Genomic DNA, 22,768 nt, shown 5'->3' on the forward strand with positions numbered 1-22,768 from the left:
GGTAGAAATACCTATATTTTAAATTATAAATTGCACAGATTGCAAAATATTGCAGTATTTTAGTAATGTAAGCTGTTGATGCTGGGCGTCCATGTTAAACACATCTAAAGTTCCCAATACTTGAGGTGAGCGTATGTTAAAATGCTTCCTGTTAATGCTGTTTAGTTGACATTATTCTCAGATATCTTTCTACCTTGTCAACATTGTGATTATGAATATTATGGCAATCCCCAGCTCCAAGTTCAGCCTGCTCCTGTATGCTGTGAGACTGCAAATATATAGCAGTGTCAGCACTACAGTGGAACAAACAGTAGACACCAGTTGATAGCATTTGTAGTATAATGTCTGAATTAGGTTTAGCAACTACCATAAAATCTCCGGTACTTAATGTTAGGCATACATTTGTGAAAATTAAACAAATGAAAAATGTTTGTGAAAGCTGATGTTGTGATGCCATATCATAGTGCTAGCGGAAAAGTATGTGAACCATTTGAATATTGACCTTCAAGAAGCTAATTGAAGTCAGGAATTACCATACCTGAACGGTGTGGACTAGAGCTACTTTGAGTGACAAAAACCACTCAAACTTTTTGAGTTTGCTCCGCACAAGAAGTAGATGCTTATGTGAGTAATACCTCAACAAAAGAGAATCTACAATCAAGAATTATTCATTCACATTAAGGTGGAAGTGATTTAGACATTCACCAGTCTACAGTTAGGCAAACAATCTAAAAATGGCATAATTGGAACTGGCTAACATGCGTGTTCATGAGTCTACAGTTGGTAAAACATTGACCTAGCAGGGTGTGTATGGAAGCACACCACAAAGGAGACGCTGCTAACTAAAAAGAGCATTGCTGAAAGCCTGAAGTTTGCAAAAGAGCACACCTCACAGCAGTATTGGCAAAATATTTTGTGGACTGACTAAGACTGAACTATTTAGAAAGAACACACAGCACAACATCTGGCATAAAAAGGTCACTGCTTATCATCATGAAAACATCATCCCAATCGTAAAGTACGGTGAAGGAAACATGATTTGGGTCTGCTTTGCTCCATCAGGGCCTGGTCAGCTCGCAGTGATTGAGAAGAAGATGAATTCCCAAGTCTATCAAAAATTCTTCAGGATAATGTGAGAATGTCTGTGCGTTGCCTGAAACTTCAACCAGTTATTAATTCCAAGGGTTCACATACTTTTTCTACTAGCACTATGATGTGTTTTATGGTTGTTCTCAAAAAAGACATGAAAGATCAGAATTGTTTGTGTAATTATTTTAGGCACATTATATTTTTTAATACTTTTGACTTAGATGAAGATCAGATAATATTTAATGACAAATATTAGCAGAAACCGTTAAATTCCTATCCTATTATATCTGAAACAAGAGTGGTGTGTCATTATGTTTACTTTTTACATAATAATCAAATAACTTTCATTTTAGATCCTGAATTGTCCAACTCCAATTCCAAAAAAGTTGGTACAACATGAAAACAGAATCTCATAAACCCATATTTCTTTCAAAATAGAACTGACATTTTAAGAAAAATTGGCACATTTTGAAATTGATTGCAGAAACATATGTCTAAAAAGTAGTGACAGAGACAACAAAAGGTTGGAAGTGGTACTAACAAGAATGAACTGGAAAAGCATTCAGCAACTAATGAGGTTCATTGGCAACAGGTTAGTAACAGATTGGGAATAAAAAGAGGATTTTAGAGAGTCCCTCACATGTAAAGATAGGCAGAGGTTCACCAATCTGTGAAAAGCTGCATCTACAAATTGTCAAACTATTTCAGAGTGTTCCTCAATATAAAATTACAGGCTTAAATAAAATCATCGAACGATTTAGATAATCTGGAGAAATCTCTGTGGGACAAGGCTAAAACACAAAATCGGACCCTGTGATCTTCAGGCCCCCTCAGTGACACTGCATTAAAAACCGGCATGATTCTGTGATGGACATCACTGCATGGACTCTTCCAAAAATCACTGTCTCTGAACAACATTCACTGTGCCATCCAAAAATACTAAAATAGTTAAAGCTCTATCATGCAAAAAGGTGTGAGGGTTACTACCCCAACCAGGTGGAAGGAGGACATGACAGACTACTGGAGAGAGATTTCTCTCCAGTAGACTCTTTTAAGACTCTAAGATGTAGTGAGGGAGCTCCAGGGATCAGGAATGGCAGGGGTGGATATGGACATGTTTAGGGTCTAGATGAGAATCAGAATTAGTGACAGAAGATAACAGATGAAATAGTGATCTGGGCAGATTAGCACTTATTGTAAATAGTAAGTATATATGATATGATAAGAGAGTGACAAAGGAATACTAAGGACTGGAGTCTGGAGTCTGAGGTTGCAGTGATCCATAACAGGTGAGTAACTGCAGAGGGGAGACTGGAGAAACTCAAAAGCCAGAAGAGGTCATCAAACAGGGGTTATCCACAAACAGCAGTCTGTAACACTAGTCGATTCCAACGACAGATAATCAAGGCAACAGGATGTAGAGTGGCTTCTGTTGACTTAGTGGTTTCTTATTGACCTATGGTAGGTATATTACATCACTTCCTGTTGCCAGCGATGACTTTCATTCACACAAATTAACTTTAACCCTTTAACTTGTTTTAACACTAAATACCTAGTTTTACTATACAGCAAGTTAAGTAAAAGTTGTAACATACATATCTATTACTCAAGCACCTGTTTATAAAACTGTGTATGCTAACGTATGCTTATACTTGACTCCAATTAGTTTTTTGAGGTCATTATTCAAAGGGTTCACATACTTTTTACCATAGCACTGTGAGGTGTTTGTGGTTGTTCTCAATAGAGACAAAAAAGATCAGAATTTATTTTGTGTTATTACAAAAGGCACCTCATATTTGTTAATACTCTTGACTTAAATGAAATTAGACCACATTTTCTGAAGATATGAAGATAATTAATGCTACTGTTAATTTCCTTCTGATTTCAGTCCCACTCCCAGTACTTCAATATGTGTGGTGATTTAGTTTTTAGTTTTAGAAGTGGTTGTTGTTGTTATATATGGAGTTGAGCTAAATGTGTATATATATATACACACACACACACACACACACACACACACACATATATATATATATATATATATATATATATATATATATATATATATATATATATATATATATATATATATATATATATATGGTGGATCACAAATTATTATTAATACACAACGTGCATAATAATGATCTTTCTACATTTTTAATGTCAAAATAGTTTTCCATCTCTGGAAAGTTTGTTATGTGGGACAACCAGCTTTTGTACTTTATCAGGAAGACAATACAAACAAGGTTCTTATATGCCCTGCAGGTATGGAGAAAAAGAGAGAGTGTGTGTGTGTGTGTGTGTGTGTGTGTGTGTGTGTGTGTGTGTGTGTGTGTGTGTGCTGCGGTAATCCACTAGCCTACCTCTACTTCCTGGAGGGGAGAAAAAAACCTTTCCCAGGTAATAGTGACTGGGCTGGGCGTGTCCCTAAAGAATGTCAAACAAAGAGAGAATGGCTGGCTACTTGTCATAGTGAGGGAATAGAGGATTTTACTATCCGTGTTCACGTCCTACAGCAAACACAGCACTTTCCTGTGACCTTGAAGTGTGAATGGTGAGTTCTCTGCTTGTGAATGTGTACGACAGACTTTTTCCACTTCTTTCTTTTTTGCTTTCTATTCTATTATATAATCTGCTGAGTGAAGAGTTGTTTAATCCACAAAGATTGTAGAGTTATTGAAGTTTGCTGTTCAGCTTTGTGGTGGCTGGACTGAGATGAGTGAAGTCTCTCTTCTCAAAAGGTTTAACGCAAAGATCTTAAAAGATCCAGGATGTGGACTAAAATCTAAAGCTTTTGGTTAGGATTAGCTGTAATTTGGCAGTTGCTGTGTAACGTTTGTAGGACCAGCTGTTGTGTAAAGATAGTATAACAAATCTGTTGACTTGAGGGACATCTCTTTAATGTTATGTAGGAGACTAAATAACAATAACAGAAAAGCCGAGAACAGTACTTTTAATTTCTCATAAGATCCACAAGTCATGAAGAACAGACTTTCTTACAGGTAATTCTATTTATTATTTTTATTGAGACTTGAAGCTTTTGTCTTTCATATGAAAGGAAATACTTTCACTTTGTTTTTGATTTATGTTTTTACTTTTATTTACTTGATGTTTGCTTAGATGTAAAACAGCTTGTAATGCCCATAACACTTCGCTGATAATGTTTTGAGTCAACCAGAGGAGAGGTCAGACTCAGAGTTATCTACACAACGAACAGGCTCAGCATGTTCTGTCTTTACCATCACATTCATGAGCAAATCTTGTAATGTTTATATAGTATTGTGGTAATAAAAAACATTCCACCAGGATGAGCCACAGCTAAACAAAATTCCCACCCACTGATTGTTTGGGTTATTATGTCTACCATGTCTGTCTGTGTGCAGTAGTGAAAAAAGTCACAGACAATCCTCAACCAACAAAAATTGCTAAAATTTAATGTACAAAGATGTGAATGAGAGTGGGAGTCATGCTAGTATCAACACATCAATTGTTGTGTATAGTGCAAACTGACCCGTGTAAGATATTGTGTACAGTTGTATAGGAAACATATTCAACTTAATGTTGTGTGCCATGCTTTGGGATATTGGGTGATTTTATGTGTTACAATGTTGGTACATAAAGTCGTTGTGAGTTGTGATGTGGACATAGTAGTACTCTAGAACATTTTAAAAAACAACACATTTTTGCTTTTGTGATGTAGACGGTCTAAACCACAATTATAGCTACCTGGATCTCAGAGTACAGTTACATGGTAGACATAATAAAAGAGGACCTCACTGGTGACTAATGAACTGTGCTTAGTGGAACACTGCAGGGGAATATTTAAAGGTCTCTTCTTTTATCGTGTGTGACCCCACAACTGAATAAGTGGGAGATTCAGAAACTTGTTCTTATGTTTGTTGTTGTCATTATTTTATTTCCCAACAGAAATAACACACACACAAATACACTTGGGTTTTTTTTTTTTTGTATTTCTGGGGACAATTTCTTATTCCCTACCCCTTATCCATAGTTATTACACTAACACTAGCCTACACCAAACTTCAAACCTTAACCCTCAAATAGCCTTTGTGAGGACTGGACAAAATGTATACACGTCTCATATTAACTCCTTTCATTAATTGCTCTTTGATGAGTTGTGAGGCTACAACCTAAACTTTCATTGTTAGATTTATCCAATACTTTCTTCTTCTCCTTTCCCACTCTCACCATCTGTGTTTGTGTGTGTTTGTATGGCTATCATTGTGTGGACCAGCATGAATTTTTAACCTTTGGACCGAGGACATGTTTCCAAAGTGACAACATTTTTCACAATGAGAAGGGTGTTCAAAGAGCAATTTTGGTGTTAAGGCTAGGTGTGAGGATTAGGGTTAGAAATGAGGTTTTAGTTAGGGTTATGGTAAATTTAGGGTGAGCCAGTTAGTTGTTATGTTTAGGGTTAGGGTAAGGCAGTACTTGTGATAAATAAAAAAATTGATACAGAATAGATTAACATCACCTTTGAGACAGTAGGGGGCTAGTGAATGCATTATGTCAATGAGTGTCCTCACAATAACTGCCAAAGAAAAATGTGTATAATATAGTTGATATGATGTTGTATGGTATGATGTACACTGTTCAAATTAGAATTAAACATAAGCAGCAGAAGGGTTTTTCATCAGTTTTAGCTGCTTTGGTGTTATTAATAAGAGGTGCACCAGAGGGGCAACAATGAAACATTACCAAAATGGAAATGATTTTCCAGGTGGGGGTCACTGAAAGTTTTTCACTAGTTTTGCACTTGGCTAGAGGTTGCACGGGCAGTCCAACTCATCCAGTATGGCTATGCTGCTTCCAGCACAGTCTCAAGATAAATAAAAATAAAACACCTTTGGGACATTATGTTTTGGTCCATCTGATGCATCCAGGTTGCACCTCAGACTGCTCAGTGATGTCCTGGTCCAGATCTGGGAGGAGGCACTCCAGGACACCATTTGTTATCTCATCAGGAGCATGCCCTGACATTGTCAGGCATACAAGCACATGGGGGCCATACTTTGATTTAATTTCACTTAGATTTGTTTCCCAACATATTACCCAGTCCATATCAGTACAGATATCCAGCATGATTTTTCTTCCCACTGAGAGCAGATGAATTTAAGTGTTTCTTAATTTTTTTTTTTTTTTAGAGCAGCATAGGTAAGTTCTATATGGTTTCACGTTAACTAATAGTTACTCTAACCCTACTTAACATAGTCCTTGTTTTTGCCTGGTTCTGTTAAGGTGGAGAGATGTTTGATACACTGTATGAGTGGTTCTGGTGGGACAGAATCTGGCTGCCAGTGAACCTGACATGGGCTGACCTGGAAGACAAGGATGGCCGAGTCTATGCCAAGGCTTCACATCTTTATGTCACTGTACCTTATACCTTCACCTTTTTACTTATCCGATACCTGTTTGAAAGGTAAGATCTACTCTCTGGGCAACTACTCTACACCTATCCATATGGATATACGGTACCAATAATACATCACACATGTTGTATGTGCGTCCATAAACTGATACTGCATCACCCTGTGAAACCGTGAAACTTTGGTAATCATAACCATGAAAATAATAAATGTGTTTATTTCCATATCGTGTCCTGTCACTAGACCATACTTGTATACTGATTGTCTAAACCTACAGTACTCAGTTTTATTATTTACATACAGTACATTACTGAGCAGTGAAACTACACGTGGACAAAATTGTTGGCACCCTTCCATTAAAGAATGAAAAACCCACAAAGGTCACTGAAATAAATTTAAACTGACAAAAGTAAGAATAAATAAAAATTTACTAAAAATTAAATCAGACATTGCTTTTGAAGAAGTTTTTTAAAAAACAAACTAATGAAACTGGCCTGGACAAACATTATGGTACCCCTAGAAAATATTTGAACTAAAATGTGTCCTGTAAATAACATCACACTTGTAATCAGTCACCCTTTCTATTTAAAGGGTGAAAAGTGGTCACTGTGCTGTTTGTGGTATGTACCACACTCGACATGAACCACAGAAAGCTAAGGAGAGAGTTGTCTCAGGATATTAGAAATGAAGCTTATTCAGAAGTTTAAGGTCCATGGGACTGTAGACAATCTCTCAGGACATAGCCATAAGAGGAAAATTGATAAGACAGAAAGTACAAATGGTAACTAAAAAACCCAGAACAACTTCCATAGACATTAGAGGTAAAATCCAAGGTCAAGGTACATCAGAGTCAGATAACACCATCAATCACTGTTTAAGCCAAAGTAGAATTAATAGAAGACAACTGAGGCGGACTCCACTGATGAAAGGAAATCGTAAAAAAAAAAAAAAAAATAGAAAATGCATATTGACAAATGGTCTGCACTTATATAACACTTTTCTACCTAACTGATACTGAAAGCACTGCATCTCATTCACCCATACACACACTGATGGAAGAGCTGCTATGCGGGGGCAACTTGGGGTTAAGTATCTTGCCCAAGGACACTGTAGCATGTGACATGGCAGCTGAGAATTCTGTGATTGGCAGACAACTGCTCTACCTATTGAGCTACAGCCACCCCTATCTGTGCAGGGTACAATGAAATCTCAACACAAGGCATTCTGGAGCAAAATGTGCTGCTTAGTCACAGGTCATAGTCCTCCAACAGGTTAATAACCCAAAACACAGCTAAAACACCCAAGAACAGCTAAGAACAAATCACTGGACTATTCTGAAGTGGCCTTCTATGATTCCTGATCTAAATCACATTGAACATCTGAGGAAAGAGCTAAAACATGCAGTCTGGAGAAGGCGCTCTTCAAACCTGAGACAAAAATACCTGTCGACAGGTGCAGAAGTCTCTTTCACAGTTACAGAAGTTGCTTGCTTGCAGTCATTGCTTCAAAAGGTTGTGTAACTAAATATTAAGTTAAGGGGACCATCATTTTTGTCCAGTCCAGTTTCATTAGTCTTTTTTTTTTAAGAAGGTTTATTAAACCACAACTCAAAAGCAATGTCTCCTTTTCATGAGTAATTTTTAGTAAATCTTTATTATTATTACTTTTGTCAGTTTCAAGTTATTTTATTGGCCTTTGTGAGTTTTTCTTTCTTTAACGGAAGGGTACCAACAATTATGTCCCCATGTGTATATTATAAACTGTTTTAAATACCTTATATTAAACAACTTTTTGGTTTGTGTCTTTTAATGAGATTTGTTGACTTGTTGTTCGTGAATGTTCACTATAAACCTATTTAATTTTTTCACAAGATTTTTGTCCATGGCAACTATAGGTCATATAGTCATCAGTCACTCTTTCTATTTAAAGGGTAAAAAGTGGTCACTGTGCTGTTCGTGGTGTGTACCACATTTACCAATGAACCACATAAAGCTAAGGAGAGAGTTGTCTCAGGATATTAGAAATGAAACTTATTCTGAAGTTTAAGGTCCATGAGACTGTAGACAATCTCTCAGGACATAGCCATAAGAGGAAAATGGACCTAGCAATATGTAAGATACAAGAGAGGAACCCTAGAAGTTCTACATTTTGTACACTAAATCACTACATTTGACTTAGATGCCATTAACAAAATATTTGTTCTTATTTTCAATCGCTTACCTTTAACAATTTACATGTGGCTGCAGAAATTAACACCAGTACTAGAAATCCAGTAGATTTTATTTATCTTTATTTCTTTATTTGTGAATAAAGGTAATTATTTCTACATACAATTATGGGTTTGCAATTATTCAACTATGACTAATCTGTCAAAGTCTTAACACTGGCTTCATTGTGCAATAATTATTGGCAAGGTGAGATTAACTTTGCCACGTAATATAGCTTAATGCAGCTAAAGTGCAAATTGGTTTGAAATTGGATACCTGTCTGGTGTGGAAGTAAAAATATTCCAGATTTTTAAAATGTGCAAGCATACTGCTTAGTTTTAATCCTTCTTTGCAAATCTTTGCAAATATGTGTCACAGAAACTTGTATTACTATTTATTTAATGCTAGTAATATTAGTAAGAGTATTAATACCATGCAACACTTTACAGGCTAATTTGTATACAGTAATTAATTTTCTGGATGTTGTCTATCGACATTGGCATTGTTAGAATAGAAGCCTGTGTGTCTTTTTACTGCATTTCAGGTGGATAGCAACACCACTTGCACTCTCCTTTGGGATCAGGGAGAGAGTTCAACTGAAGGCAGAAGACAACTACATCCTGGAATACTACTACACAACTCAAAGTAGAAATCCTCCTCAGGTAAACAAAGTCCCACCCTAATATCGCCCTTTCTGGTGACTAATGAGACAATTTAAATAGCCAAACAAACCATTAAACTGCTCTATGTACATTTCAGTTCTACAAATAGAAGCAGGCAAACATTAAACTGGTATGTTAGCCAAAATGAATACAGTCTGGCTCTTATGTTTGTAGCATTCAATGGTAGTATTAAATTATTATTATTGAACTCTTAGCTTTACTGATGTTCTCTGCTAGACATAGTTTTATGACGCAGATGACAGGGCAACCAAATGAACCATGAAGTTTAAACAAAAGTGGACTTTACCATTAGGTAAAGGTGAGCAATTGCCTGGAACTCTCAACTTAGAGGAGCATTAGTTAGCAGAAATATAATGTGATGTTTTGATAAATACATACCAAAATCATTTCTCATTTATAGACATACTTAGCCTATAATTTACAGTAAGTGGCAACATGTCAAAACATGAGATGAGATCTCTCTCCCACCACCCCAGCATGCTTTAGGTGAATGGACTGCTTCATAAACATACCAAAGTGACTGCACACCAAATGTAAACACATTTGCCAGATAGTGCTATGTACTTACTGTAACAGTGTTGTGATGATCTCTTCTGTCTTGTCAAAAAATGCTGCCATTGCATGAATTGATAAAAACAAATGCCTTATGTGTTTCCATTTCTCTCACAATAATATGATGTTATGTTTTTTGATTAAAAACTGAGGTATGTGTACTCTGAACATATGGGGAACATTTTGATACTAAGTTTTTAAGGGTAGTTTTAATGGCTGTTTCTATCAAACTATGGCTCAGTTAAATTTTCAGTATGTATCACAACAAGTGCATTGTGAAGAGTATGAGGATCGTGACTTCTTACTCCCTAACTTTAGTTAAGTAGACATATTAGTTCCATTGGCCTTATGACATACTTTAAAAGAAATCTGTCAATCAGTTGCAGAACAGCAAACCAGTTTTTACAACTAAGGCCCCAGTTAGAGAAAGCCCATTTTAAGCAGCCTGGGAGGCTTTTTGTAATAGTAATTGTAGTACTATTAGAACAATTAGTAATAAAAACTGGCAAAAAGTGTTCTTTCTGATTGGGGCCCTAATGTTTAAATGACTATATTTTATGCACATCATGTTATAATGAGCTATGTTTGTATTAAGATAATATGATACATTGCTTTATCACCATGCAAACCAGAAAGTGACCATACTAACATAACAGGACAGGCAACAATACAGATAATCTTTCCATATACGGTATGTAAATGCAAATTGTGTAATTGACTTAAATGATTGTAGCCATGACCTAATCAGGATTTGTCCGGATCTCCCGAATCACATCAAATACACCCCTGACCCTAAATATATAGTATTTACTCGAACACCTTTTAGGAAGTGAAAACCAAACATTCAGTTGTGGAGCCCCAACAGTTGTCCAGTGCAGTGGAAGGACACAATACAAGAAACCTTTGGCATTGTCCTTGGGTTTCACTAACTGGATTCAACATTTTATTTTAAATCATCGGTTGTCGAATTATTTGCTACTGTAATGCAGTGAATTTTTTATCATAACCATGAAAACTATAAAAAGAGTTCACAAATCATGTATTATTTGAAGGTGCAATTTGTCCTTCTTTGTGTAGTAGAGGTTTGCCTTTAGAAACAAAATTGACACATTGAAAACTAAGTATCATTTATTTTTATTTTTTAATTCCATGTTAGGATTCCTCCCTACGACCTTGTCTGTTGGTTTTGTTTTTGTCACCTGGTCTCACCTCACTCCCCAGTCTCTAACTTTTTGCCAGTATCTGGACTTCCTCTCCTTTCACTCGCCGGCTCATTAATTATGGATTCATTTTACCTGTGTGTCCCTTTATAAGCTCCACTCAGTCTTTTGTTCATTGCTGGTTTGTCACTTTGAACTTTGCCACTTGTTCGTTCGTCGGTCTGTCATTTGGTTTTCAGATTACCCTAGACTTCACTTCACGTCTGTTTGTTCACTTCTCGGATTTTCTCTGGACTTTATTCCACAGGATTACTCTCCTCTACACCTCCACACCTGATTAGTTTGTTTGTTTGTTGTTTTGTTCTCTCTGGACTTTGCCTTTGTTTGTTGGATTTATGTTGTCACTATGTTCATGCTTTGTTACTTTTGTTCTCTACTGTGTGGGTCTCTTACTGTTACTTTGTTTCATTATATTCCTGCTTGTTTGGTTTTTCCCCTTATCTAGTTTGTTCCCCAAGTCCCCTGTTTTTTGGGCCGGGTGATAATAAACCCTTTTTTTCTCCTGTACTTGTTTGCCTACTTTTGTCAATTTGTAACAATCCAGAGATAAAAAGAATGTAAACAATGGCAATGTCAACAAATTAAGACTTGATTTATAGCTTTTTATTTATAATTTCAATAATCAAAGTTTTGTAACTAAAAAACAAGCATTTCATTCTCTGAAACTGGTGTAACAGTCTGGTGTCACAGACACCTCTATGAAGTGTGACAGTAGGGGCCTGCATGGAAGTTATATTGTCAGGTTCTGCTGGAGATTTTTTCTATTAAAAGGAGTTTTTCCTCTCCAGCTTGATCAAACAGGATTGGTGGATTTTCTATATAATTCTGTATAACCTTACACTAACCTTACATAGAACCTTACACTGTAAAGTGCCTTGAGGTTACTTTTGTTGTGATTTGGCGCTATATAAATAAACTTTATTGAATTGTCTTCACTCCCTTCTAGTCAGACCTTGATGGACTGTCTAAGAAAAGCAGTTTGTCAGTCAGACAAGTAGAACGCTGGTTCAGAAGAAGACGCAGCCAGGACCGCCCTGGAGTCCTGAAGAAGTTCAGAGAGTCCAGGTCGGGTGTGGGTGTGGGTGTGTGGGTGTATGGGTCTGTGTGTAGACCAGCATGATTTTTTAACCATTGAACTGGACAATTTTACAAGGGCCATTTTAGCTGGTCCTCACAATAATAGGGGTGTTTAAAGAGCAATTTTGATGTTAAGACTAGGTTTTAGAGTTATGGTTAGAATTAGGTTTTGGTTAGGGTAGAGTTTAACCATCACATAGAGTTGGATGTGATGGTTAGGATTAGGGTAAGGGAGTACATGTGATAAATTAAAAATCTATACAGAGTATATTAAAATGGCCTACGTAACAGTAGGTGGTTAGGGAATGCATTATGTGAATGAGTGTCCTCACAATGACTACCATAAAAAAATGTGTGTGCATGCATGTGCATGTGTGTGTGTGCGCAGATGTGTTTATGATAACAGTAATGCAATACCTTCAAGAGCAATAGTCTGTGTCTTTCTTCTGCTTCCTACAGTTGGAGGTTCGTGTTCTACCTATGTGCGTTTATAGGAGGAGTAGTTGCATTATACGAAGTGAGTAGCTTATTATATATGATTGGAAAAGCTTTTTACTGTAAAGAACAAGCCAATGCAGTTGTGCTTAAATGTTTAATTCACTAACAACATAAAAACATTTTCTCACAATTTTGTTGCAGAAAGAATGGTTTTATGACACTTTGGAAGTATGGAGAGGTTTTCCAAAGCAGGTTTGTATACCTATACTATTCAACATAATGCCATAATATGTAACTTGCTAATAGATTAAGATTATTATAACCACACTAGCTCATCCAATAGTCATACTTTACCCTTGACCATGGAGTAATGACTCATTTAATGCAAGGTTTCTGCTAAGCTTGCTGAGTAATCAGTTGATTGGCAGAATAAATAAAATCACCTTCTTTGTCAATGATTTTTATTCCACTCTGCCTATAGTAGCTACAAAATCAAAAAAAAATCTCATTCAGTTATGTACACAAGCTCTGACTTACTAAGTTAAACAAGCTTTGGAGCATCTGTATCATTCATGCAACTCTTATCAGTTCAGTTCTTAAACACTGAGTTATTGTTATCGATTGGAGTTGAGAGGGAGATTATGTCTGAGAGGGAACAATGCAGTCCTTTCTTCTAGATTTGCTGCTTCTAGCTAAAAGGGCTCAGGGAAATGGCACAGCCTCACAGGACGAAGCTTTTGTCTGTGTTACTGACATTCACCCTAGCTTCATGTTACACGATGTCCATCTCCTTCTGACTCTGTCTGTGACTTCCTCTGTATGCAGTCCTTGCTGGATTCTCAGTACTGGTATTACATCCTGGAGATGAGCTTCTATGGCTCACTTCTTTTCAGTGTTGCCTTTGATGTCAAGAGAAAGGTGAGTAGTAATTATTAGAGGCCAAAACATGGTTCTCCTACACTTCTTACGTTTAAATTCCTTGAACACTTCTGTAATCCTGGTTTTACATTTTTTTTCTTTTATTCTCATATTAAAATAAAGTTTTAATACAGCATGTTCAGGCATTTGGAAATACAAAAACAAAAACAAAACAAAACAAAACAGATCCAGTCATCAGTTGTCATCTGGCTGCCCCTGATAGGTTTTTAATGATAAAAATAATTACTGGTACCAGATTGTCAGTTCAATAGTAATGCAGATTGGTAACAATCACTAGCTGATTTTCTGAAGGTTGTTAGTCACGTGTGCTCTGTTATTCAGCACTACAGGAGCTAGACGTTAATGCCATAATTTCAGTATTCTAATAACAATAACTTAATATTAAGAATGGAATTCTGCTAAGTTTGTCACCTGCAAGTCATTTGTGTCATTTGTTCATCACTTCGGCCAAAGTGTCTCTTCTGTCACATAGTACATAACAGTACTCTACAACACTGTCTATATAGCAATTGCCTTGAGAACCTTGTATTCATTGATAAAAGTGACATTTTATTTGTCTCACAGTTGTGCAGAATACTTTTCAAGTTGTCTCATTACTGTGGTATGGAACAGTAATATTATTATTTTATTGAATCCTATTGATGTAAACATGGGTTTGACTGTTAGTGAGTAACTATAATACAGTGATAATAGTGTAATAGGCAATACTGTGCCTGAATGACTCTTGTGGTACCACATGAGGTGGTATATTAGTTTTATGCTGGTGGATGTTAAATCTGCAACGTTGAAGGTTACTGTAAATTGCGGAAGCAGGACTTTAATCATGTGATAAAGACTGTGTTCCCCATATTAACTACCTGATGTTTTTCCTCCATTAGGACTTTAAGGAGCAAATCATCCACCACTTGGCCACTTTGACCCTCTTATCATTTTCATGGTGTGTCAACTACATTCGGATAGGAACACTTGTCATGCTTGTCCATGATGCCTCTGATGTTTTACTGGAGGTCAGTCACTGCCACACATTTGTTTAAACGGCTATGTAACCTGAGACAGAACCACCGACAAGTATGATGATGAAGCTCTATGATTAACAGCCAGTTTCGACACTGAAGCCCTAATTAGGGTGGTGGAGGAGTAAGGCTACAATGAGGCTACAATATACAGGCCATGTTCATCAAACATTAATTAATTTTTTTCTCAAAGAAGAAAGAGACAATACGAGGATTTAAATGTTCTTTAGGTAAGATGATAATTAAATGGCAGACATTCCAGTGCATAGACCTTGACAATTTTGGATAATAGTAGAGAGGTGGAGCCTGTTGTCTGTCAGTAGTAATAGCTTAATTAGTAGAAACAGCAGAACAAATGTAGAATTTCAAATTACCCCTATATCACATTAAATGGATGATTCCAAAACCTTATTTAATTTATCAATAACACCTCTGCTGTATATAACCAGCCCATATAGTAATGACAACAGTAGACATACTGTACATAGGACCTAGATAAACAGCAAACATTACTGAAGCTTTAGCATATGTGTTTTTGCTTGTGCATGTTGCATGTTTGCATATGTTGTCATATGCATGGCTGTTTAAATTATACAATTAAGGGTTTAGGTTGATCATTGAGCATGATATACTGTGGATGAAGGCTGTAATTCATGTGAAACTTACTGTGTTTTTGAATGTGGTCTTTCAACAGTCCAACTTTTTTTTCTTTTAGTCTGCTAAATTATTCAACTATGCCAAATGGGAGGGAACCTGCCAAACTCTTTTTATTCTGTTCGCCATAGTGTTTTTGGTAACACGACTGATCATCTTTCCATTTTGGTAAGCTGACAAATGTGTGTGAATCTGCAAGCATTTACATTATTTGTGCATATATTCCTTTACATACATTCTGTAGGATAGGGTTAGGGTTATAAACTAATACTTACAATTTGTGCTATTAGGTTTGCTGATCCTACACTAAAGACAAGACATCATACAGTTCCTATACTTACTATTACGAAACATTCAGCTAGTTCAGCTTATGACTGTGTCTGCTGATACTAGTAACACAGCTCCTCACACTGTGAGCACCTGGGCAAACTAAAAAAGTTAAACACTGAAAAAGTCAAATGTCTACACTGACTGTAAAGTTCTGATTATTTTGAAACCCACACTGTATCTGTTGTGGATAGTTGTGCGGGTTTAACAAAAGAACTATTATGACCAAAATTGGTCACGATAGCAGTTTTTCAATTGTTTTCAAAAAGAATTGAAAAAATTATCTACAACTCTAAAATAATTAATCACATGAGAATTCATCCACTTCAATTCAGTATTTATGAGGGGTGGCAGAAATATGCCAATTTGACACCCAAGCAAGAGTACAAGTACTTGCTCAAAAGAGAAAGTAAATCCGTTACTCAAGTTGGAGTCCTAAGTGTACAGTCTCTACAAATAAGTATTTTAAACAATATTGAACTTAATGCTGTTGATAAAATGGATGTTTGAGTCTAGTACAGATTACATATATGCTTCGTAAAGCAGTCATCAAACAATCATCAATATTAATTTCTTCTTTTCACAAACTGACCCTTTAGTTAGAAAAGTTAAAGATTGAGTTTAATCATCCACAATCAATAACAAGATGATAGTATTTCGTATATTATAATTATAGTTAGTTATATTTTGGATCAAGAATCTGCAAAGTAACATAAAATAGAAGTACTCCATTGAAGTACCCACAAATTGTATTTTAATGTACTTTGTTACTTACCACTCCTGGAATTTAATAGTTGCTCCTCTGGTTCTACTGTATCATCAGAACATAGAATCTTCTTTGAGCTGACTTCAGAGTCTCCCATGTGACATTACAGATTTTAAACCAAAGATGCTGCTCAGTGGCAACTAAACTTGCTTTAAGTTCTTGAAGACATTTCATGTTTCATCTGAAAGACTCTTAGATGAAAGATGGGGCACTGTGAAGGTGATAATCATGACCTGAATGAGAATCTGCATAGACCTTACAGATTTGAACTCATTTGTCTTCTGTCTGTATTTCAGGCTTATCCACTGTACCTGGGTTTACCCCCTTCACCACTACCCACCCTTCTTTGGCTACTACTTCTTCAATGCAATGCTGGTGGTCCTCCTCTGTCTGCACATATTCTGGGCCTACCTTATTCTCCGCATGATCAGGAAATTCATGTTTGGCACTGTAGGTCCACTCAATAAGAACCTTGTCATTTATCAATATTTCCATTTTTTGTTTGATCGGTACACACTATGTCAGAAACAGTGGTTTGTACACTGACTGGACATCCATGTGATTCATAATGCCCCATCTCATTAATGAATAGTGGACTTCTGCCATTCAGTCACTGTGTTCATCTACACTGATTAAGTGATTCAGTGTTAGCAGAAGCTTGATGTAATGACTTTGTTAAATGTCTGCCCCTCAGAATATGATCGTTTGATTATATATGATTATATATATAATTATATATATATTATGATATATATATATATGATTATGTTTGTCATTTTCAAACATGTTATTTTCACTCTTGACAATGTCTATCACTATCAAAACATTATGTTTGGTAAGGTTTGAGAGAACCTCCAACGTTAATGCCATCTCTGCTATCTGCAGACACATATCTGTCCATCTCTACTCTGTCTGTTGTTGAACAACAATAGCCCTGCCTATTACAGTTACAAATATTAATAATTAACATAGTAAACATGCTCATTCAATCCATCCATCAAATTAAGCTGCATTTGGTCTGGGGTTCATGAACATGAGTCATGACAGCACTGCTATTTTTAATACCAGGGGAATACAGTGATAAGAAAAAGTATGTAAACCTTTTGGAATTTTGTGCTTTTCTGCATTAATTTGTCATAAAACATGATCTGATCTTCATCTAAGTCAAGAGTATTAACAAATATGATGTGCGTAAAATGATAACACCAAAAAAAAAACAGATCTTTCATATCTTTATTGAGAGCAACTATAAAAACCTCATAGTGCTAGTGAAAAAAGTATGTAAACCCTTGGAACTAATACCTGGTCACCACTTTAAGTCTTTGACATCACTTCGTAACACTTTTCAGCTTTTTGTAAATCAACAATTCTTGATTGTAGATCTTCTGAAAGCTCCTCTAACTAGGCATGGGCTTACATAAGCATATTCTTCATCATATCATCATTATTCAAAGGGGTTCACATAATTTTTCCATTCACACTGAGATTTTTAATGGTTGTTCTTAATAAAGACATTACTACATACTTTAGCTGTATTTAATACTCTTACTTAAATGAAGATCAGATCACATTTTCTGACAAATTAAACAAAGCAGGAAAAATGGGGAAGTGTGAAGATTTGAGCGAGTTTTAGAAAGGGCCAAACTGTGATGGCTAGGTGACTGGGTTAGAGCATTTCCAAAACTGCAGGTCTTGTAGGGTCGGCATCTATGAAAAGTGGTCCAAGCAAGGAACAGGGGTGAACTGGTGACAGTGTCATGGGTAGTTAATGCTCGTCAATGCACTTGGGAAGAGAAGGCTGGCACTCGTGGTCTGATCCAACAGACAAGTTACTGTAGTTCAAATTGTTGAAGAAGTTAATGCTGGTTCTGACAGAAATGTCACTTTGACACATATCACCTACTTAAACATTGTTGCAGACCAAGTATACCATGGAAACAATGTTCACTAATGGCTGTAGCCTATTTCAACAAGATTATGTACCCTCCCATAAAGCAAAAATGGTTCAGTAATGATTTTAGGTGTTAGATTGGCTTCCAAATTCCCCAGATCTCAATCCAGGTGAGCATCTGTGGTATGTGCAGAATAAACAAGTCAGATGCATGGAGGCCCCACCTCACAACTTACTGCTACTACTAACGTCTTGATGTGCCAGCTATCACGGCACAGCTTCAGCCTCAATGGGTCAGGGCTCTTTATGCAGCAAAAAGGGGACCAACACAATTTTAGGCAGGTGTTCAAAATGTTATGCCTGATCGGTGATGAATGTTAGTATGACCACTACAGCAGCTTCACCTGCCAGCTGTGTTTTCAATAAACAGTCACTGACAGACAGCTGACTGACCTCATCATGTTGATCTGTACACTGCCTGTCTCTGCTCTATGAGCTGCTCTTTTAGAAACTTAACTACCAGGACAAATCACAAATGTTCAACAGGTATAATGCCATCTGATCATAAAGAAACCTGTTAGAGAGAAAAGCAGTTAATAAAGAGCCTTACTGTTTTCACTCCCAGGAAACCAGAGCTCTAGCTCAATGATGTGTGCCACAGCTCATGTTTTAAATCTCCTTTCAAGTTGTTTTGTCCCTTTGTCATTGACTGCTGTCTCCACTAATTATTGGTTGTTTTTACTCAGCACAAACCCTGTTTCTCCCATTATTTCCCCATTTCCCACCCTTCCTCTCATATCTACTTTCTTTATAGTTAATGTGCTTCTCTATTTCTTTTGTCACAGCTGACTAGGGATGAGAGAAGTGACAATGATGTGGAAGAAGAGGAAGAAAGCACCTCAACAGAGGATGAAGGTGCAGAAAAGCACAAGCTTGGAAATGGATTAGCAGTTGATGAGAAGAACAAGAACGGCTACTTGTCTCCACAAGAATACTTCAGTCGGCCTAAGACTGTGCAGTGAGTCAGGTTCAGTATGATCAGTAAAGCTGAAGATGTGAGAAACGGAACAATGCAAAATACATTTCATGCAATATGGAACAACAAATAAAAATAATAAAATAAAAATAACATATTTATTCCCCCTAACACATACGAAACAAAAAAGCCTTACGGTTCTTGCAGTTCTTTCAATAGCACACCTGCACCAAGAAAACTTACTGACAAACTTGTGAAGCAAACAAGCAAACAAAATACATACCCCACTACATACTCACCATTGCATCTAATTAGTTAAATATTCCCAGTAAAGTGCAGAGCATGTGCACTGTAAAACATGCCTCATTATTTCATCCATCAAGACAAGACTTTGTTGACTTAGACTGCTTATTTAGGTTACAGGGAAAATAGCAGGATGTGGTATCATTATATTCTCACAATACAGCTGGACTGAAGGTTTCTAAATGCATTAGCAACACAATGACCTGGATGACCGACAATCACTAGTTTAACACAGTTTGTGTAAATGAGAAAACTTGATCAAGAAAAAGACATGAATCAGTATCGATGACTGTATAAACAGTGATGTAAGGTATTTCCTTCCTCCAGTTTGCTGCTCAGTGTCAGCACTTTGTGCACAAGTCTACAAGAATTCAAACCTTCCATTCAAACCAAGCCTCTATAAGACAGAATTAGCATTTATTTGCAGATAGTTCCTAACATGTTGCTAAAATTAGCACAATGACTAGCAGATAGCTAGTACATAGCACTCACAGCTATGTAGTCCCATACATGGCAAGCTGAAATTTACCAGGTGGTATTAATGTTTTGGCTGTAAACAGCCTTGGTCTTTATTTTAACCCAAAACATAATCTTTCCATAAACCAAACTCAACTTTTTCCATGCCCAAAGGTTTGGTGGTGCATACACCTATATACTCACTACACCTTTTGCTGTGGTAGACTTATTATTATTAAGTATAATGTAGCGCTGACCACAGTACAGCAGGAAGAGGGCAGGGGTAGGGCAGGGTATTTACTCTAGCTCGCAGACTGTAGAGTTTCATGTTACAGTCTTTCATCCACATTTGTGGTGTTTACTGTGAAGAGGAGACCTAACTATATTTTTTCTGGGCAATGACTCTATAACACACATACATTACAAAGCCCACATTGGGACCAAATTTGCTTATAAAGCCAGTGTAACCCACCCACCCCCACTGCTGTGTGAATACAACTTACATTAAGTACTCACCCTTTCATAATGGTACAAATGTAGGGCCTGATTTACTATGGTTACAAAGAGCGAGTACTAAATTGTGTGCACAATCTTAAAAATTGTGCAATTGTGCATGCTTTATGGAAAGATTCCTCCTATAACTCTTGGGAAATCAGCAACTGCATCAAAGTAACTCCTTTGGGGGGTTACTTAATTATTCCAAATATATTTACACAAGTAGTAAACATGTGTTTTGGATGCATTGTTTCATTTCTAATGTGAATCCTACTCCTTTAAATAACATCATTCTTCTTCTGTGCACCTACCTTTCAAAGGTGTTAAATTCTTTCATAAATTGTTTAAATTGCTTTCAAGCCTGATAAATTCTATTGCATATGTATTTGCATTTTCTCCTCCCTGTGACACTGACATTTCATAACCTGTTAGTAGGGTTAGAAGGTTTAAATGTAAGTTTTACCTTGGTAGTACTTTTAATGTTTTAGTATGCAGTGTTGCACACCTTTCAAACCACACCCAAGTGTTTTAATCAATAGTGTTTTAACGTACTTTGCTATGTTTGGGAAACGTGTGTACTTTTACAGTAAATAAACAAAAGTCTACCAACTGGTATGTATCAATGACACTGAAAAGTAGAAGTAGAAATGCTATGCTATAGCACTAGATACTTTAAGTTGTGTAACTCAATCAAACTTCAGCAGCGAGTTAATTCAAACAGCATTAATCAGGAATAATCTCCTCAAACAGTCTAACATGCACAAACTAACTTAGTGAGGCCCAAATCTCCCAGGCAGTCTCTTCAGCATTCTATGTCATATAATCAGCATATTAGCAAATTGTGCCGTTTTCTGCATTAATTTGTCATAAAACACAATCTGATCCTCATCTAAATCAAAAGTATTAACAAATATAATATGCCTAAAATAATAACATTATTCTTTGGATGTCTCATGTGTGGGGCTCATTGTTGTTCCAAAGCATTTCTATTGGGTTGAGGTCTGGTCTCTGAATTGGTCACTTCAAATCAGTTTTTCTGAAGCCATTCTGTTGTGTGTTTTGGGTCATTGTCCTGTAGCATCATTTAACAGAGTTTCAGCTGACGTACAGACATACTCACATTATCCTGAAGAATTTTTAATACACTTGGGATTTCATCTTCCCCTCAATCACTGCAAGGTGACCAGGCCCTGATGCAGCAAAGCAGGCCCAAAGTTATGATGCTTCCTCCATTATACTTTACGATTGGGCTGATGTTTTCATCATGATATACAGTGCTCTTTTCACTATAGTGCTGTGTGTTCTTTTTAAATAGTTTATTTAGTTTAGTTTCATCAGATCACCAAACATTTTGCCAATATTGCTGTGCAGTGTCAATGTACTCTTTGGCAAACTTCAGGAGTGGCGCAATGTTCTTTTTAGTGAACAGCTTCCTTTGTGGTGTCCTGCCATAGACACCCTGCTTGTTGCATATTTTACATACTGTAGACTCATTAACACAGAAGTTAGCAAGTTCCAATGATGCCTTCGAATCTTTGGCTGTCACTCTGGGTTGTTTCTTTACCTCATTGATGATTGTAGATCTTCTATAAGCTTCTTTTGACCAGGCATGGCTCACAAAACTCAGTGTGTTTTTGTCAATCAAAGTAGCTGTAGTCCATACCTCCAAACTAATTTTCTTAACAAGAGTCCACTTTTTTGAGGCCAATATTTCAAGGGTTCACATAATTTTTCCACTTGCCCTCGGAGGTCTTTATGGTTGTTCGCAATAAAGACATGAAAGATCAAAATATTTTTGTGTTCTTATTTTAGGCACATCATATCTGTTAAGTCTTGATTAAATCAGTTTTATGATAAATTAATGTAGAAAACCACATTTCACATACTTTTTCTTGACACTATATATATTTTGAGTAGTGTAATCCATAGTACCGCATCATATTCTATCAGATCATAATTTATTTTGTATGAAAAATGTTAATGAATGTTAGTGAATAAAATAACAACCAAAGGTGTCAGATAAATATAGTGGCATAAAAAAAAAAGCAATTAAGTCATGTACAGTAGTTAAGTTTGCCCTGGTGCTCTTGGGGTGTTACATCTACTGATGCAACAGTCTACCAACACACAACTTTGGCACAAACCATAGGGCTCTCCTCAGAAGTAAACTGTAAGAGACACACATACTGTATACAGCTTAACTGCAGAAGATAAATTGTCGAATATAAAAAACATCACTAAAGCATTAAAGAAATAGTTGAAGTTGTTGTGTCAAAGAAATGCATGAAT

At 36.5% G+C, this 22,768-nt stretch overlaps 1 protein-coding gene across 1 annotated transcript; it reads left to right on the top strand.

Annotated features, from left to right (window-relative positions):
- Positions 1-3,535: 3,535 nt before the first annotated feature.
- On the top strand, positions 3,536-21,843 carry cers3a (ceramide synthase 3a). Its single transcript, XM_026378695.1, has 11 exons — positions 3,536-3,646; positions 6,355-6,535; positions 9,234-9,351; positions 12,091-12,209; positions 12,681-12,738; positions 12,861-12,911; positions 13,485-13,577; positions 14,477-14,605; positions 15,327-15,433; positions 16,655-16,808; positions 19,095-21,843. Exons 2-11 carry the CDS (start codon positions 6,363-6,365, stop codon positions 19,269-19,271), a joined length of 1,179 nt encoding a protein of 392 aa, XP_026234480.1. The 5' UTR covers positions 3,536-3,646; positions 6,355-6,362; the 3' UTR covers positions 19,272-21,843.
- The last annotated feature ends 925 nt before the right edge of the window (positions 21,844-22,768 follow it).

The sequence above is a fragment of the Anabas testudineus genome, chromosome 3 (assembly GCF_900324465.2).
Source record: "Anabas testudineus chromosome 3, fAnaTes1.2, whole genome shotgun sequence".
Taxonomy (NCBI): domain Eukaryota; kingdom Metazoa; phylum Chordata; class Actinopteri; order Anabantiformes; family Anabantidae; genus Anabas; species Anabas testudineus.

Bases quoted from the DNA above. Each gene is read 5' to 3' on its own strand.
- cers3a (XM_026378695.1), top strand. From the start codon at position 6,363: ATGTTTGATACACTGTATGAGTGGTTCTGGTGGGACAGAATCTGGCTG. The intron at 15,434-16,654 runs GTAAGCTGACAA...TCTGTATTTCAG, and splicing joins CTGATCATCTTTCCATTTTG to GCTTATCCACTGTACCTGGG. The intron at 16,809-19,094 runs GTAGGTCCACTC...CTTTTGTCACAG, and splicing joins GGAAATTCATGTTTGGCACT to CTGACTAGGGATGAGAGAAG.